Source organism: Chelonus insularis, unplaced genomic scaffold, assembly GCF_013357705.1.
Source record: "Chelonus insularis isolate UGA/USDA-ARS -01 unplaced genomic scaffold, ASM1335770v1 contig_339_pilon, whole genome shotgun sequence".
Taxonomy (NCBI): domain Eukaryota; kingdom Metazoa; phylum Arthropoda; class Insecta; order Hymenoptera; family Braconidae; genus Chelonus; species Chelonus insularis.
The window spans coordinates 142554-161801 of record NW_023276505.1 but is presented as its reverse complement, the minus strand read 5'-3'; the positions used below and the strand labels follow the sequence as shown (position 1 = coordinate 161801).

At 28.9% G+C, this 19248-nt stretch overlaps 4 protein-coding genes across 13 annotated transcripts in view; 2 read left to right on the top strand and 2 right to left on the bottom strand.

Annotated features, from left to right (window-relative positions):
• The window catches only part of LOC118066265 (protein Fe65 homolog), a 115373-nt gene extending 105637 nt beyond the window's left edge, over positions 1-9736 (top strand). For 4 of the 9 annotated variants that reach the window (XM_035082182.1, XM_035082176.1, XM_035082184.1 and 1 more), the window contains 11 exons: positions 1210-1427; positions 1609-1727; positions 2092-2204; positions 2286-2484; positions 2562-2689; positions 2804-2809; positions 3504-3754; positions 4147-4349; positions 4541-4717; positions 5405-5575; positions 5934-9736. In XM_035082182.1, the coding sequence (XP_034938073.1) occupies positions 1210-1427; positions 1609-1727; positions 2092-2204; positions 2286-2484; positions 2562-2689; positions 2804-2809; positions 3504-3754; positions 4147-4349; positions 4541-4717; positions 5405-5554 (1564 nt within the window). In that variant the 3' untranslated portion in view covers positions 5555-5575; positions 5934-9736. The other 5 variants (XM_035082179.1, XM_035082178.1, XM_035082177.1 and 2 more) reach the window with 5 other exon arrangements.
• A 61-nt stretch (positions 9737-9797) lies between these two features.
• Positions 9798-12350, bottom strand: LOC118066268 (protein takeout-like). Its single transcript, XM_035082188.1, has 5 exons — positions 12138-12350; positions 11685-11777; positions 10967-11117; positions 10295-10428; positions 9798-10191 (listed from the first exon to the last, which is right to left on the bottom strand). Exons 1-5 carry the CDS (start codon positions 12196-12198, stop codon positions 9890-9892), a joined length of 741 nt encoding a protein of 246 aa, XP_034938079.1. The 5' UTR covers positions 12199-12350; the 3' UTR covers positions 9798-9889.
• A 537-nt stretch (positions 12351-12887) lies between these two features.
• Positions 12888-16210, bottom strand: LOC118066266 (uncharacterized). 2 transcript variants are annotated; one of them, XM_035082186.1, is made up of 3 exons: positions 16096-16210; positions 15798-15926; positions 12888-15732 (listed from the first exon to the last, which is right to left on the bottom strand). In XM_035082186.1, the coding sequence occupies exons 2-3, from the start codon at positions 15920-15922 to the stop codon at positions 14319-14321; spliced, it is 1539 nt and encodes a 512-aa protein (XP_034938077.1). In that variant the 5' UTR covers positions 15923-15926; positions 16096-16210; the 3' UTR covers positions 12888-14318. The 2 variants fall into 2 exon arrangements, with proteins under 2 accessions (XP_034938077.1, XP_034938076.1); XM_035082185.1 differs by lacking the exon at positions 16096-16210 and adding an exon at positions 16027-16051.
• An 83-nt stretch (positions 16211-16293) lies between these two features.
• On the top strand, positions 16294-19248 carry LOC118066335 (zinc finger protein 875-like). The gene is made up of 3 exons (XM_035082296.1): positions 16294-16727; positions 17023-17814; positions 17940-19248. Exons 1-3 carry the CDS (start codon positions 16548-16550, stop codon positions 18486-18488), a joined length of 1521 nt encoding a protein of 506 aa, XP_034938187.1. The 5' UTR covers positions 16294-16547; the 3' UTR covers positions 18489-19248.

Here is a 19248-nt window from a genome sequence, read left to right as displayed (position 1 = left end):
ATTTAATTAAAAAAGATCTCAAATACAAATTATAAAATGATGTTATCAGTTAATGTTATCAATTATATTATTACACTGTAGTATATCAAGATGTTCTATTACTGTTACACTTATCTTATATAAAATATAAAATAATTACATTAAACTTAAATTAAACTATAAGTTAATTGATAAAACTTGGAGCAAAATAATATCGAGAAAGTTTCATCCTATAACTAATATCATATTTTCTCCTGCAGATTAAATTATCAAGTTTAAATGATATTTTTCAATTTATCAACGGATTGCCATTACTAATATCATCAAAAAAAGTTTCCAACATGAGCACTCGCGATAATGGTGAAATATATAACAAAAAGTCTTCTTTAAATGTTCTCTCTAATGGAATTCGCGGTAGTGGTAAAAGCTACTTTTTGTCTGTGTTAATATTCACCACGATTCACCTGGTTCACTTCATTCTCTCTTTCTGACTTTCTCTTTTACGCGTTTTATCGGCGATTTCGTTTAACCACGAGCCAGGAGAGCCGTAAAAGCTTACGAGCAACCCGCACCCTCGCGACGTACTATTCAATTGGTCATTTCAAATGGTGAATGACGATAACCCTAGCAATTGACCACGTCGTTAGACTATCGAACATTCTGAATCGTTATTCAATGCTTTCCTCTACGATTATCGTTTTGCTCATTATGTTTAACGGCTTCGGATATGTAATCATTGAAGATTTGATATCATCATTGCTAACTAATGTTAACCCTGTTAGTTGAATGAACTTTGATTAAGTTCAATTGAAAATTTCATTTGCTACTTAGAAAAACGCTATTTGTATTATTTCTTATCCTTCATCTTAAAATGTATTTTTTTAATCTAAATACAGTAAACATAGTCTGTAACTCAAAAAAATTGTGTTATTTATTTTAGAATTATAATTAAAAGTTTTTGATAAATTAATTAGCTTGTAAATAAATTGATTTGCGAATAAAATTTTGCTGCTCAAATAATTAGAAAAATCAATCCATAACCTTTGATTCTATATCATTTAAAAAATTTAATCTAAAAAAAACGCTTGCTTTGTTGCAAATTATTTCGTAATGATCTAGTAGTCAATGTCAATTAATTAATTGCATGCTAATTACTAATTAAATATTTTATCTAAGCTCTGAATGAGATAAATGATATACTAATTATCTTTTGTGTTATTTTGATTAAAGTTATTGTGAAAAAGCTGACAACGATCTAACGGAGATGGGTGGCGTACCACATGTAGAGGATGGCCTGAATAGTGATGTTTACAGTGTGCCGGTGAAACGTAGACAACCTAAAGATCAAATAATTACAAATCAATCACAAAATTCAACAGAAAAGTCCGAGAGTCCTGGATCTGAAGACAAGGATGAAAACCTACCAGCAGGTTGGGAGAAACATGAGGGTGAGTAACTACTCTATGCAATTTAGTGAGTCAAGGCAAATGGTCTGAGTCCGGTTCTCCGGTCTGTGGAGCCGTCGCGTTTCCGCATTGAGGCCTCACCCGGATCTCCCGAATAATTTATCGACCAAACGAGAAACGCAACAGGTGACTGACACGCGCCTTCCGTTCTCTTCTATTTCAGACAAGGATGGCCCCTACTACTGGCACATTAAGAGTGGAACCATACAAAGAGAACCTCCAGAGGCATCACTCAACTCCAAGACTGAAAATCGTAGGAGCCTCGTCAAAGACAACGATAGTGTATGTTTTACTATTTATTTTACATGCTTCTCGCATCAGCCCAAACTATCATTGATCCAATTTCAAGAATTCAAATGAATAAAAGCTATTCAATCATTAGTCAACAGAAAATGATCTAAAGGGAAAGACATTGATGATGAAAATCATCAACATTACATTATTGAATTAATAAAATAAAGTAGCAATAAACTAGACTAACAAATGTATAATGTGAATAACTTATAGCTAAAATACAGTATGATAAAAATACAGGAAACAATGCATGATCGTACAAAATAAACAAAAAACTTTTTAGTTTCTTTATTTTATTATAGATTATTGTCATGATAAAGTGTTCAGAAGTTGATAAAATTTATTATTACAGATTAATAATTTCCACACATTGGGTAACATAATCAATACAGTGACACGTAGCAACACAAGTTCTGCATTAGATCAAGAAGCAGAAAATAAACGAAAAGAAGAATTAGCACTGAAGTAAGAAAGTATTCTATTCAATAAAAAGGTTCATTTTATCGAGTAATTTTTTTTTGCTAAACCAATGATTAATCATTGAAGGAGAAGAAGTTTCCCAGCTCGAGCGGACTCTGAGGGAAGAGACAAACCAATAAGATTTGCAGTTCGATCTCTCGGTTGGACAGAAATTGCTGAGGAAGATTTAACCCCAGAGAGAAGCTCTAAGGCAGTAAATAAGTGCATCGTCGATTTATCTCTAGGAAGGAATGATCTCTTAGATGTTGTTGGACGATGGGGAGATGTAAGTATTTTCATTATAATATGAATATTAACTTTGATGATATGATTTAAATAATAATTGGAAAATAAATTATTTAGGGCAAAGATCTCTTTATGGATCTTGATGAAGGAGCTCTGAAGTTAATTGATCCTGAGAATCTTACAGTACTCAACACTCAACCAATCCATACTTTAAGGGTATGGGGTGTAGGTAGAGATCATGGACGGTACGTAAATAAAGATTATGTAAATTTAGCATATTTTTATACTTTGGTAAACATTGTTTATTCAATATAAATTAACGCTTATTACATGGCTGCCATTTTCTGTGGATTAAACAGCGAGAGGTAAATTGAGTATAAACGAGTTTAATTAACTTATACATTAGTTCTACAGTATCTGAGTAACTCACTACTAAGCAAATAATGTAAAAAAAAATTTCCACATAAGAAGTTATATAGGTTGCTTTCTTTTTCCTGGGATAATGTTGATTTTATAAATATTATCGATGGAATTTAAATACTCGAGGAAAGTGCTTTTCATATATTTATAACAAAATGAATCTTTTAGAATGTCATTTTATTAGACATGAAAAATGAAAAACATGCAAAAAGACTCTGTTGAACATGTTAAAATCTCCTTAAAAATAAGAAATTGCACGTCAGGGATTTTAGGATACACAAAAACATGGAAAAAATTTACGAGTATACTTTACGTAACTTCATATATTTTCACGTAGTTTTTCTAACTTCTCTTAACTTCCAACTTCAGAAAATATTGTAAAAAATAACTTGTGGGGAAAATAGGCAGTTTAGTGTCCTAACATTTCTTAGGAAAATTGTTTGAGTGGAAATTTTTATTGTAAAATCAAGATTCAGAAGTTAAATTCAATCTTAAATTACATTTTATCTTTGAAATATTTTTTCTTCTTCCAAAAATAAATTTGAAATAAAATAGAATTGAATTACAATAAAACCGTTGATTTCATGAAAAGATTAGGCTTCAAAAAAAAACAAATAACAATACCGTTTGTTTTCACAGGGATTTTGCATATGTGGCAAGAGACAGATCGACTCGGAAATTTATGTGCCATGTATTCAGATGTGACATACCAGCTCGTACAATTGCCAATACATTACGTGATATCTGCAAAAAAATTATGATCGAACGATCGCTTCATCAAAACCTCGCCAAACCAGTAGACATCAATGGTAGAACTAGTTTAGCCACGAGACCAACAAATTTACCTACAGAACATCGTCGTTTCCATAGAAATGACCAACCACTTGTTAGTGAGTATCAACATTAATGTGTCCCAATTTATCTAATTATATTTGATTATCAAATAATTATTGCACTCAGTCTTACCTGCTTTAATATTCCCGTTTCAAGAGCATCAATAAATAATTATAACTTGCAATAAATTTTAAATAGAATTAATTTTTTTTTAATACTACTAACCAGTGGGTGACAAAGTAACAATGATAATTATTAAAGTAATGATTTATTTCTATTTGAAAAGTAAACAGAAAGATTAATGTAAGTCATACTAGGTTATATTAGATTCTATTTAAAAAATACAATTTTTACTCCAATAATATTCATATTAATTTCTAATGTTGAAATTGATTTTTTAAAAATAAGTAAATCAATAAATAACTCAATTGAATAAATATTATTGCAGCGCAATCGTTTCCAACTCCAATGGAAGAGCCAAAAAAAGTCCTGCGAGCACAATATTTAGGCTCGATGCAAGTGACTGCTGCGACAGGCATGGAAATTTTGAACGATGCGATAGACCACATGGTTACAAACACTCCGATAAATCAGTGGCGAAATGTGAACGTAGCTGTCGCACCTAGCATGATCTCTATACTGACACCCAATGTGAGTCACAAATAATTCATTTCACTCGGTCACGCTATTCTCCATCAACCCATTTAAAATAAAAGATTTAATGTCTGATTATTGATTACGATATCCATTTAAACATTTGAAATAATTTTGTTATTCAAGTAGAAAAAAAAACCATTCAATAAAAAAAACAATAATCTAATTTCTACTTGTGTTTTTTTCAGGATGAAAAACTGATAACAGAGTGTCGTGTTCGTTACCTGTCTTTCCTAGGCATTGGAAGAAACGTCAAACAATGTGCATTTATCATGCACACAGCCCAAGATTTATTCATAGCACATATTTTTAATTGTGAACCCAGTAGTGGTGCTCTTTGTAAAACAATCGAAGCTGCCTGTAAGGTTGGTATTTAAAAAATCATCATATTTCAATCAATAATAGTCTAGACTGTAGAAAAATGATAATTTATTAAATCAATAACTTAAAAGAATATTTAAAGGAACTATTCAGCTGTTGGAATTATTTTTTTTTTTTTAATTTAATTGAAATTCAACATTTCAGATAAAACTTATGACAATCTCAAGATTGAATATCTAATAGCTATTTTATAATGGCACTGTAATAAATATTTATTTGATATTCGATTTCATGCTGAGCTTTGTTCTGACACAAATAAAAAAATTATTTCAAATATTTCAATCTTTTAATATCAAAGATTAACTTATATTTTTTATAATAACGAATCAGAACAATTAATTGATAAAAATAAATATTATTATTAATCATCTACATACATCCGTACATGATATCGATAATTCTATTGCTCTATTTTGTCCAGTAAAGGGTTTAAATATTAGAAATAAAGTAGGAAATGAAAATTTAATCTAAGTAGAAATTTAAATCCAGTCTAGTAACAATCGATAATACATACAAAATGTATAATACAACACATGCGATGGCTATAGGCAGTTAGTTTAATAGTATAAAATTATGTTTTTTCTCTAGAAAATGATAAAATATTTTTAATGATAAAAGAAATAATAAAATAATTTTATGAATGATGTGAATATCAATTTATATTTTTTCAGCTAAGGTACCAAAAATGTCTTGATGCTCATCCACAAGGTTTTAGAAATGCTAATAATCTTAGTACCCCTAGTGGTCGAGGAATTGGAGCAACTCTTAAATCTCTTGTAGGTTCTCTAACTGGAAGAAGAAATAAACAGAGTGAATCCTGAGATGAGGCTCTCTCGCTGCAGGTAAGTGCCAATTTTTAGATTTTTGCAATATTCAAAATTGATTTTGATCAAGTTGAAAGCTCCGGCAATTAAATTGATTAATATAATAACAAAAAAATGCATTAAAATAAATTTTGAAAAGACAAAGAAATCCGCGAATATAAAATTTCATGTAAAATAGTATGGTAAACAAAATTATGTCATTGGATAAGAACTAATCTACGTTATTATTTTCCTGCATTAGAATGATGACAATAAATTTGTATTCCAAAGATGAGGTCGAGGATGTTCGGAGCTTTTAACTAATTAAATACCAGTAATAAAGTTAGCCTGTGTGATTGAGATTTCTGTTTTGATTTTCGATGAATATAATTGAAAGAATTGATGATGTGGAGTGTATAGTTAAATCAACCAAGCCGATCGATTCGCCAGGAACTATGGCCGTTGCCTGCCGAGCGAGAGGTGATCCGACATAGGCATCTGCAATCCCCATTGACACTTAAATACTTTGGGAGCTCTCCATCTAGTGCATCCCTAAGGTCTCTGCTCTCACCGTCATTGGACACAAGACGTATTCAGCTCGCTCGTTGGGAGAGTAATCCCTAAGCACTCATTGTCTATCTGCGTAAGGCACGTAAATCAATGCAGAAAAGGATAAACTCAAGGGAAATAAGACTAGTAAATGAAATATCACGCTTATCGTGATTTATTGTACGCCCACCTTTTATAAGGCGTTGATGAAAAAAAAATAAATAAAAAAATAAATTTAATGATAAAATAATAGTATAAATAATAAATAAATTAAATGCTACAGTTGATGAGAGATTAAGCTTGAAATACGTCGATATGATATTCCTATGTTATGTCTTCGAACTTCATACGACGCCCAAAGTGTTGCTTGTCCTGAGATAATAATCCATTAGTTTTCTCACGTTATAGAGAAAATAATGGACGCTATCATTGCTTAATTACAAAGAGTGAATGTGATTTATCAGAGTGAAAATAAATGTCTGTACATAAAGGATATAAAAATATGATAAATGGATTAATATTATTCTTATGATTATTATAATAATTATTATAAAGAATTAATCTCCAATGTGAGAATGTCATTATTTATATTCAAAAAGCATTCTAAGGAGCCATAGAGAGCTTATCGTGAATAATACATTGCAGTGTATGTAATCTTGAGTGTACAGACTTAAAGAAGAAAATTTTACTTTTTTTTTTAAAGAAAAAAAAAATTATAAAAAACAAAAATAATTCCAAACACCTTATTGTTAAACCACAGAAAGACACTTAACAATGACAACTATGACATTCCTGTAAAATCATTAAGTAAAGAACCTATTTCCTACTTACCCAGCAACATTTTAACTTGAGTACTCATGTACACATACACGAAGAAAAATCACATATATTATAGGAAACTTATTTTTTATGCCAAATAATAGGTGAGCTTGCGTAAGAAGTGATATGACAAATATTAGCACGACTTTTAGTCGTAGAGTATAATTATTAATCGAGAAAATATTATGAAACACGAATACGTTATTATTATCATTATAATTATAATTATAAGAATATTATTACTGTCAATAATTATTTTTATTATTAATGTAAAATGTCTAAAATGGCATTTCGATTAGTAAAAAAAAAATGTTTAAATGTTTTCTCGGATAAATAATGTTTGTAATAGTCCATTGTAAACTTGCGTATACATTAATCGTTAAAAAAAATACTGATATAAGATATAAGATAATATAAATTTACATACAACCACACAAAACATAGAAACATTACACATATACAGTTTGAAATGAGTCTGAAAATTAAATAAGAGTGTTAAGCACTTTGGATTTCGCTATTTCGACGTTTGTAACAATCATTACTGTCCAAAATGTTATTACAAAGAGATTTGAAATGATAAATAGTCAATGAGAAAGATAATTGCTATTCTAGCGTCTTTTATACAATCAATTATTGAGAGTTCATCGTTTATAGTAAGTTATAAAAAAGAATTTGAATATGATATCGAAGTAGAAAAATTCGAAATGACATAAAGTAAATTGAAAATTGATGAAAAATGCTATTAAATGTATAAGAGAGTAAGTGATGCATTCTAAACTTGTTTGAAAGGAATCATAAGAGTAATACAATTCTAGTAGCACTTGAAATTACGATTATCTAAATACTGAACGAATTAAAGATCGTAATGTGTATGTGAAATCTTGTATGAACGAATGATATTGTAAATATGACATGCTAATGCCCGCCTTTATAATAATTTTATGTTAAGAAAGAAAGTGAGAAAAAAAATGAGAAAGAAACTTGTCAGAGATTGATAAAAAGAAAAAGGTACATTCGACGTTCGGCGCGCGCCAACGAGTAAATTTATAGTGACTATGATATTATGTAATATTATGTAATATCGGGGACAAGAAGAGAATAAGCGTTATAATCGCCAGGTATTGGCTATAGATGTAATGCAAATTACCTCGGCTATACTACATTTTATATTCTCTAGCGTAATGTGACGTGCGATGAACACATTGAATCTTTTTGATTTTACTATTAAGCTCTTATAAAAGTCACATTAATTAATAGTTATGTTGGTTTACTTTTTAATTTTATTACGTTCATTTTTAAAATAAAATGATAATAAAATATCTCAGCTCAACTGCTGATGAAAATATTTATTCTATAAAAATTGTGAAGTGTAATTTGGGCTATAATTTTTGAAATCGTGATACTGATTGTAAATGTAGAAAAATTGTTAGTTTTTAATTTTAATCTGAATCGATTATAAAAATGAAAAATTTATTAAATAATTATATTCAGTGAATCATATGTCACACACGCTAATTGATACGCCGTTAATGTATTCCTATAAAATTAGTAAACGATTAAAATTTCGTTCCTTCCATTCTTCAATCGTGTGGATAATAAATAAAATTTAAATAACTAATCCGGGAAAAGACGTGGATCCTATAGGAAAATAAATATAGGCGTGGGATGAGAGGACGTTTGCAAGTGATACAATATAACTAAGTGATAATAATCGTGATAAGCCGTGTTAATCAATGATACGATAAATATTCCCGCCTATGTCAACAAGTAAAATAAAAAGTTATATTACAATTAAACATTTCGGCTCAGAATAAATGTGAAGAATGTCTGTAAATATTTTGCATATGTGTTTCAGTGTGGTAGGAAAAGAGACGATTAAGGATTTGCACTATTGTACGAGATATAAAAGAAATTATCGAAGAACAAAATGAAATTAAATGGAAAGATAAATGAAGATTGATAAAAAAAAATGAGATACAAAAAAACTATCAAGAACATTTACACTCACATATTCACATATTAAACAAAAATACACACGCGCATTAGTTTAATTGTTTGTTAATAAGTGTTGAAAAATTTTTTTGAGACTTATAAGTCTCATTAAACAACATATTAACAAAAAGAATGTTGAGTAAAAAAAAGTGGTATAAAAAATGTGAAAGATGATTGACAACCACTGTAACTGATGATACTAGTGTTAGTAATGAAATTATATATATTTAATTGTGACATTTAATAATCCTTTAACAGTAAATGATTAAAAAATACAAATGATAACACTACCAATAGTAAAAAAAAATGTTATTCTGCACAAAAAAATCACGAATGCTTCATCGATAAGTATAGTGACTCGAAATAATAAACGTACCTCTCTCTATTGCCCCGTCGACACAAAGATCGGTCGTCGATCGAAAATTCCTTAATATTCATCATGAAGATTGTCATCCACTGAATTAATCAAGCATTTCATAAATTGCATTTAAATCTACAATAAGATCACCGTCATTTTCTCGTCCTATATTTGTAACAAACTCTTAAGATAATAATCACTGAATTTATTCGAGTAAAGTTGATATTTTGAATCACTTATTCGAATGAACGATGTATGGTAAAAAGCTATACAAGTATGAAGGAAGAAGATAAATAATAATAAAAGAGTGTTAATTTGATATGCACCCACCCAATATACACATCCATTCATATGATGCATAGTCAAAACGACCGATTATTGTAACAGACGTAAACCAAAAAATATTATAAAGCAATCGAATGAAACAATGTAGCTACACCCGCCTCTTGTGAATAAATGCCTATTTGTTTCTTTTCAGAAAATAATTTTTTATTTATCATTCAATAAATTTTTTTCTTAAATATAATATACATATACATTGTATTATACAATATCATTAATTATTATCAGTATCATTATAATTATGGTGATGAGTTTATTTACATGTAAAAAGTTAACTAATAAATGGATGAGATCTAGTCTGGAAATATTTTACGGAATGGTACTTGAGAAAATACGTCATTGGCTATTTTTGCAAATACTTTGGAAAATGTGTCTTCATAAGAGCCTTTAAGTTCTTTGAATAACAGATCAGAATTAGTATTTAAAATTGAATTAATTTGAGTACTAAAGAAGCTATTCTGCTCGAATAGTCTTTCAAAGTCAAGTATGACTTTCTCTGGGATAAATTTGACAACAAACTTCTTGATTTTCATGTAAGTTTCTCCATCTTTTTCATACTTTTCGCCATAATAAACATTTTTAGATTGTAAATTTTCTACAAAAAATTTTTCATTTTAATAAATTATAAATAAATTAATTTATTTGTTCATTAACTATTTCTTTTAATTATTATTTTATTAGTATTTTTTTTTACTTACTCATTGTTATATTACAGGGACCACTTCCATGAAGATGTAATACCAATAATTTTCCATCAATTTTACAATCAGCCACGAAATCTATTTGAGGATTGATTGAATCCGATTTGAAGATTAGTTTATCAAAGTCGATTCTGAAAAAAGATGTAAGCGATTTCAATACTTGATGAGTAATATATTTAATTATTCATCTCATTTGAGAAATAGTTTGAATAAATTAGTTATAATTAATTCTAGAAAAACAACAAACATAAATAATGTTGACAGTATTCTCTTTTCAAATAACAATATCACTTAAAAAATTTTTTCAATTGATTGCAAATACCCATAAAAATATATATTAAAAATCACTTTATGGATCGTAGCATCAAAGAATACTTAAAAATTTCTATAAAAATTTATTTATGACTATTTAAGCTAAAGTTTTATTATAAACTTCGACTGTTTTATTAGCCATGAATATAAATTATGTCGTTACTCATATGTATACTTGCGAGTTACCACATAGTTTGATTGAACGTAAAATTCCTAGATAAATCGATTTGCTGAGATTAGTTCTTTCTCAAGTTGAGTCAGCTAATAAATTACTAATCTCGCCATAAAAGGAAAATCCACTTGTTCATTCTATTTTCATTGTTGAAAAAGGAATTTTTTACAAGTTCATAGACTTACTCATAATTGGAAACTTTGATTCCTTTAGACAATCCATAGACCTTAATATTCTGATAATTCTGTTCCAGAGAAACCACATTACCAGACTGACCAATAGACATGTGCTCAATCAACAGAGGCTCCACAGGAGCCACATTTAGACCAGGAATGCCTATAAAAAGTAAAATCCAGTGGTTAACCATTACTTGAGTTCAATTAACTGAGTTAGCTATTGTTTAAAGTAAAAGAAAATCAAACAACAGTTCGTGACAATAACAAAATTTTTTGATCACTCAAGGCACTACGTGCGATCATCTGTAAAAAGAAAGCAACCAACTATATGGGCTTACTCAACTCAACCGAATCAAGTGTGCGGAAGTGAAGAGTCACTTGTAAATTATATCATGTGTTTAATATCAGTTAACAGAAATTAATGGTACAATGACCATCAATAGCAGTAAATGATATTTATTAATATACTAATAAAAGTAAAAAGGCTAGCGAAATGAAGATGAAATTTCTAAACCAATTATTAAAGTAGTTGATCAACTTTTCCAAGTTACATCACTAATCCCACTGTTGATAATCTACTATAATTATTAATTAAATTATTTACAAGACTTCAATAAAAGAATTTAATTTTAAGATAAAGAAAAATTGGAATAAATTGAAAAAATAGAACAAGTATTTTTATTTAAAAATGTATTAATTAAAATATTATTGTAAAAGCTTTAATTACCATTAGCCATAGATTCAATGGCCTGCACTGCCGCTTCATCAACGCATGCTGATAGATTCGGGTCACTTTGCTTACAGATCTTGAAGCTAGAAGCTGGAACGATAAAATATTATTGAATAATCTTGATGTAAGTGTCGCAATGCCGTATCTGGGATTACTGATTACAGAAACCTGCAGTAAAACTGCATACTACCCGTGCCCGACTAACAATTCTGCAGTAACCGACTTTCTCTTTTATCGCCGGTTGGGGAGAATAAATTTTGATTTTAAATAATTGTAAGATGCACTATTAAATGATTTTACTATTTATAAATAACGATTAATCAACCTGATATAATCTTTTTGAATAACAGTCAGACAGGTCATAATTTTAAAAAAATTAGTAATCAATTTTAGTGTTACTATTGTTATAAAAAAAGTTACCAAATATGTGTTTATACTTTTAACACTCACGTAATTCAGCACCCTGGTTTATTGCAATAAATCCTAAAACTAGAAACACGATATATTCCATGATGATTTTTATACAATGAAAATTATTGTATTGTAAATTATTCAAATTTAGAAAAAAAAATGCACCCGATTGAGAAAAAATTCCTTCGACGGAAAATTTATATTGGTCTTTCCTTGATCGGGTGCGAGTTCAGACTGTGTCTACCTGTTCAATCATTGGGAGTATTTAACTGCGTAAGTATTGCCCCACTACGAGAATAACGAATAAACAATTTCCCCAGCTTATCCTCGGGTAGGAAACCAAAATTAGTAATTATAATTCGTTGGATGAATGGAAACTATATATATCATTTGGAATTCAAACTATATCTAATCTGTTGTTATGATAATTATGAGTGTATTATACTTTTCTTTTTTCTCTAGCAATCACTAGTACAATGAAAAAGATATTTTTTTTACCATAATTCACCTTCGAAGTTGAAAGGTTTTAATAATACTTGACGTCAATATTCTGTTACAATTCGAGCCAATATTATTTAATTGTAAATGCTTGCATTGATGTATATTATGAATAGATAATTAATGTAATTTTTTAGATTTATACGATTAGAAAATTTTAATATTTATAAAGTTCGTCAGAAATTAATAACTTATTACAGCCAATAAATGAACAATTTCTAGAATAAAAAGGTTCAAATGATATCGTTGATTAAAAAGAGAAAAATGCAACGAGATTGTTGTATTAGTATTTTAATTATTTATTAATTAAGTATAAAAATGAAGGAGTCATCACATAAAACCTTCATCAAGCTTAGCAGAAAGAACGAAGAAATTGATTAATAATTGTACAATTATTTTTTACGTGTCATTTATGCTATGAGCTAATCTTTGACATAATAAATTAGAAACATTGTAAAAACAATGTCATAAATTAACAAGTTATTGTTAATTAATCAATATATGTCGAGTAAATTTAAATGCCAGAAAATGCTTCAATCGTTGAAAAATACTTCTGGCTTCTTCTATGAGATTTTTGTTGAAATAATGAATAGTTTTTGTTTATTTATGGACATTGCATTTTTTTTTTTCTAAGAATTGTAAAATTACTCAAACAAACTTCGTCACTTTAAATTTTATTCTCAGAAAAAAACGTAGGAAAATAAAAGTATTTACTTTTTTTTGTACTGGAGTTTATAAATTTTTAATTATTTTTTGTTTTGCTTTAAAACTAAATTTTTAGTACTAGTAATGATATATATATATATATATATCACACTATTGAAAAATTTTTCACACGTGTTCTATAGAATTTGTACAAAAACCTCACTCTCTGGGATATTCTTGAATACCAGGTAATTAGGACAATACAAAATATGTAAATGTTTTTATACAATTTAGAGACTTAGACAATTCATTAGTGCTCACAAGTATTCATGGTTTATGATTCAAACACAAGTTATTTCTGTTCTATAGCTCAGCTATTTGTAAAATTTAAAAGCTTATTTGTACCATAAACATTTAAAACTGAATAATGATTGTATGAGAAATTTAAAATTCAGGTTAAAAACTATCTGATATGTACTTGATCGAAGTAAGTATTACACGGTCATTCGAGTATTTCAGTTATTACATAAGAATCCAATGTCAAGTACATGATTGCAATTAATATCGCCTATAAAAATATTTACAAAATGTTTCTTATTCTTGAATTTATTCAATTTCAAAAATTGTCTTTCATTGCTACTTTCGATTGCCGTTAAAACTAAATGATTATTATAATTTTTTTTTGTTCGTTAAATATTTGATCCACAATATTTATTGTAATTTTTTATCATTTTTGAGAAAAATTCATGCTCAATTAATTTAGATATTTCACCTTATTTTTAATTAACTATTAGTTTAAAACAATCTTATGCCTATGGAAAAATTATATTTATGATTGAAACTTGAAAATATATTAATCTAAAATAGTAAAAAGCTGTAAACAATATTTGTAATAAACATAGTAAAGTACTGCAACTATAATGACAATTTTTTTAAATATTTTCGATGAAATTTATGTTGACTGACACAATAAATAATATAGCATTCAATGAATTACGTCTTTACATCATTCATTATTCATACAAATTATCCTCTTACGAAGCAGAGTAAAAAACTTTCCATTAGCCAATTGATAAATTAAAAATATCCTAGATAATCATCGAATTGATCTTCATATCGGAATTTACATGCTAACGAATTCTTCGATGGTGTTTTTAATCTTCTAATGTCAATAGCATGACCAGTCAGAGGACATTTTTGATGTTTTTTTCCTGAAGATTTACTCAAACCAGCTGCTCTTTCATCTTGTTTTACAATAAACTGAGGAAAGTAATGTACTCTTTTAAATTGTTTTGTAGCGCAACGTGGCATAGAAACAACGGGTTGAGCCTCATCATCATATATTCCATCAACAGGTACAGGAAATAGTCTATCATTTATTTCGTACTGCTTCAAGCGTGTAGAAGAATCTAGAGAAGATAATAAAGCACTACTCGAGCCATGAGTATCGTAATAATTTTTTTCCCGAAATTTACGCAACTTAATTACTTCTTCATCTTCGTGATCGCTTGAACCACTAGCTACAAACTTTGAAGGACACCGGCCAGGGCATCGGTGGCATTGAAGACATGTTTCTTGACCGGTTTTTTTATTTTTTTTCGGACTCTTTCTTCTCGCATTCACTGAACAACAGTCGTACTGACAACTTTTTTGCGTCAGTGTTCGAGATTTTAGTTTGTTTTTTGACCTTACTCGTTTTAGACTCTCCTCTTCTCCGCATTCAATATTTTCATCTATTGACTTTGAAGAACAAATCGTCTTTTTCATTAATATTCCACTAGATGTTGGTCGAGATGATGCATTGGCAGTAAAAATAGTTTCAATCTCTGGTGAATGTTTTTCCCCATTTCTTTTTGATTTAGGTCGAAGATTTGGATCAGATTCTTTACTTTTCACATTTTCAGCATATCGAGAATCAACTTCTATCGTGTCTAAGGGATCATCAACTATATTACGTGCTACTCGAGTAGGTTGAACTGCTGGTTCGGAACAAGATCTGCAAAGATTGTAATTCTGAGAAGCTTTCTGTTGAACTCGTCGTAAAAATTCTGATCTCGGAGTATAATTTATCTTCTGGACCTTTCTTAATGTGTCACAGCTGAGAGTTGGTGAGGAAATTTCATTTTGTGTCTCTTGAGAATCAGGAAGTTCAACATTAAAATGACTTTTACAGTAGTTGCATGGCCATATGGACTTAGTGGCTGATCTTGGTGATCTGATTTGTATTTTCTTTTTATTGTGATAGCAATAACAGCCTTTTACAGGTTTCCTTAGTGGCTCTACTTCTACTGGTCGTTTAGATGTTATTAAAATCCTTCCGCCTACAGTCATATCTCCTTGATTTTGAAGTTTGTGACTCAAGGATTGATAGTTTAAATTAGGACAATACGTACCGGTGACTTGGTTGGAATTGTGTTGTGTTTGTTGAGCCGAAGAAATGCAATGATTGCCACTTTTGCATGCGTGATGATTGCTGGTTATAGTACGTGACCTAAAAAAATTTATTGAAAGCATTTTTCGATAAATATTAATGTGATAATAAGTATAAAAACTTACGAACTTTGCAATTTCAAATTTTGTAATTCTTTTATTATATGATTAGAATTTTTCTGTAATCGATTTAACAGCACTTGACTTTTTTGACGTAAATTTTTCAAACTGTTATCTTCATATGAAGCCATCCACCTGTAATTTTTTATTACATTTAATCAATGCGACGAATTTTATATGACGAATGTTGGATAACCAATAAAATATGTATAAGAAATGTCAAAATGAAGTTAACCTTATCATTAAATGTCAAAAAAATTCTAACATTAAAAAGTGTTATGTATTTTGGGTTTAGAAATCTTACTTTTTTAAAAATAGATAAACTTTTACTACTCTTATAGTTTTTATGAGACTTTTTAATTCAAATTTGATTGAAAAAGTGGTCGATAGCAACCAGGAACAATTTTTTGGAGTAAACAAAAACATTTCATAGTACCAACCTGAAAACATCGGTTTTAACCTCACTTGAGACGCCATGTTAGAAAACGACGCGATAAACAGGCAGAGCGTATGTGTGATGTGACCAAGTGAATATGATATAAATAATATACAATTCGTTTAATTTAATAAAATAATTAACTTAATACTATTAGATAATTAATGAAAGGTTTTCAAAGAACCTAAAAATTTTAAGATATGATTTATTATTAAATATGTGCAGTTTTCAAAATAAAAATAGAGTTTTGTGAAGTTGTGGGCATCGGTCGGTTCACCATTAAGGTTAGAAAGGACTTGAAAGACATTTTCACAGTAAAAATGAATTTTTCGGAGTCAAGCGGTACCCAACAACTTCCTCAGTTTTCGGAGATAACATCACGGTCAAATTCTGTGTCAAGTTCAAGTTATACAGCTACTTCGGGACAATTGTTTCCTGGCCAAAATAGTGTTTATACCACTGCTGCTGCTGCTTGTGATTCAGGAAAGCAGTCTATAATGGTAATAACATAATATTTACAGATAATTTATTTTTCAATTTAACACATAAAAGCTTTTTTAAACCAACAATATCTTGTAAACTATGGAAAATGATGGAAATAATTTCTAGAAGCATGGTTATTTTTAAGACTTTTATATAAAACTTGATTAATTGAGATTCCAATTAAATTAATATTAAATTATAAAAAAGACGATTTATTTTTAATTTTATAGTTGCTTTAATATTCAATTTAGTGTTGATATAATTATAATTATCATGGTGTAAATTATTAATTAAGAAATCTAACAATCTTAGGTAAACACTGCGAATAAATACCCAGGAACTTTACTGGCTTGGCCAAATCCAAATGCCTTGATGCAACTTTGTGAGAAACAAGGTCTTCAAACTATCAACATTCCAAATTACAGCCAAAATAGTCCATTACTTAGTGTACCATCAAACAGTTTACCTGTGAGATTACTACCAAATATGTACCTGCCAACGACATCCCAAATTAACACACAATCTATAAAACAAGAGGAAGTGAGCAATAATATCAGTAGTAACTCAGGAAATAATAATCTGGACTCTCATGCTCATCTCCAACAACAAAGTGCAGCAATGGCTGAATATTTACAAAAGTTACAAGCAACAACTTTACCACTCACTCTTCAACAATTAATAAAATTGCAAACTGATCCAATAAAAAAAGAAAAGTCTGAAGAAGATCAAAAAACAGATCAGCACCAAAATAATATCCTAAATATTCCAAGTGTGCCGGGATTCAGAAATAATCTACAAAATGGAAATAGTTTTCTTAGCTCAGATTCGTTATTGTCAGACATTAGTCCAAGTGATTTGAATATTCACATAGAAAGCGATTCCATAAACGATAGTACCATTAAGATTGAACCACCTGTTAAAGTTGAACAGCAAATTCAGACTGATTCTCCAAAAACTGAACGTAAAGTAAAATTCAGAGCTAAGACTGGTGAAATTAAAATTGCTATGGCTTTAGATGGTTCCATGCTATACTGTTGTCCTGAATGTAATCATGCTTTTGCTGAAAAAACTGATATTGAGAGGCATATTCAAGGACATGTGCAGGTAATTTATATTTACTTTAATCATTATATACAAAAATTTTTCTCCTAAAAGTACTATTTAATAACTCAGGAAAATAATATAGATTTTTTTTGACAAAAATTATAGAGTTTTTATTGAAATTTCAGGAACGAAAATATCAATGTAAAGAGTGTGGTGCAATGCTGAAGAGAAAAGAACATTTAGATCAACATATGAGAGGTCACTCAGATGAAAGGCCGTTCAAATGCCCTGTGTGTCAAAAAGCATTTAAACGAAACGAACATCTCACAAGGCATTATGTCATTCATTCTGGAGATAAGAACTTTTTATGCAACATTTGTCAAAAAGCATTTTCACGCAAGGATCACTTGAATAAACACACTCAAACCCATCTCGGTATTCGAAGAGGAAAAGTAAAAAAAGATACTTTATTAACGGAAATGAAAAATAACATAGAATCAATTGGAGACTCGTCCAAGCAAGAATTGAATTACCTTCTAAAAGATGGAACGTTTATCAAACAGGACTCTACATTTCTTCAACACATTCAGAATTTACAGAAGGATCAAAACTTCTGTCAAACGTTTTCAGTGTTCAAAGAGCAAGCATTGAAAGAAAGTAGTATGCATCAACAGCAAGCAGTTAATATGAATGAGATACTACCACAGAATACAAGGTACATGATGCCATCTTAGTTTTTAAAGGTAAACTTCAAATATTTTACCCAAAGCAATAATTTAATTAAATAAAGTGAAAAGAGCTGTATCATGCTCTTTTTATTAATTATTAATAATTAGTAGTAATTGATAATAAATAATAATTAGTTTTAATGTTTTCGAAAGTAAAAAAAAATGGGTAAGACAAATAGAAAATTGTGAATAGTAAAGTAAATTGATAAAGTTACTATTTAAATTAACGTAAATTAGAATGAAATATCATTTTTTTTAAATTAGAGAAAGAGATGATAATTATTATGATTTTTATTATTTACATTCGTATCGATAAGAAACTGACTGCACTATTGGCTGTGACCAGCTTCATGTAGGTTGCTTTGCCGATTGTTCCATATTAGAATTTTCATGTGCCAATAAATAAGATGTGTAGTAGTGATCTTCAAATTTGATTATTGATTGACAATTAATTTTACTACATGAAATTGATAAGTAATTGTTACATTGGTGCAAAAATATTCAATATAAAACTGAAGAGTGGAAAAAATAATCACTATGATAAATTTAACAGTACAACTTTTAATGAACAAATCAATATCATTCATAACAAAAGTTAAGTAACTCAACGAAAATAAATAAAACTATTGACTATTTTATGGATCGCATAACTAAGCATTTACATGTTAGACTAGTTAATAAAAATTCTTGAGATTTAATGAATTTTAATCTAGTCTAAAATGATATAAATTAATATTATACAGTTTTTTAAATGATTTATCATAAA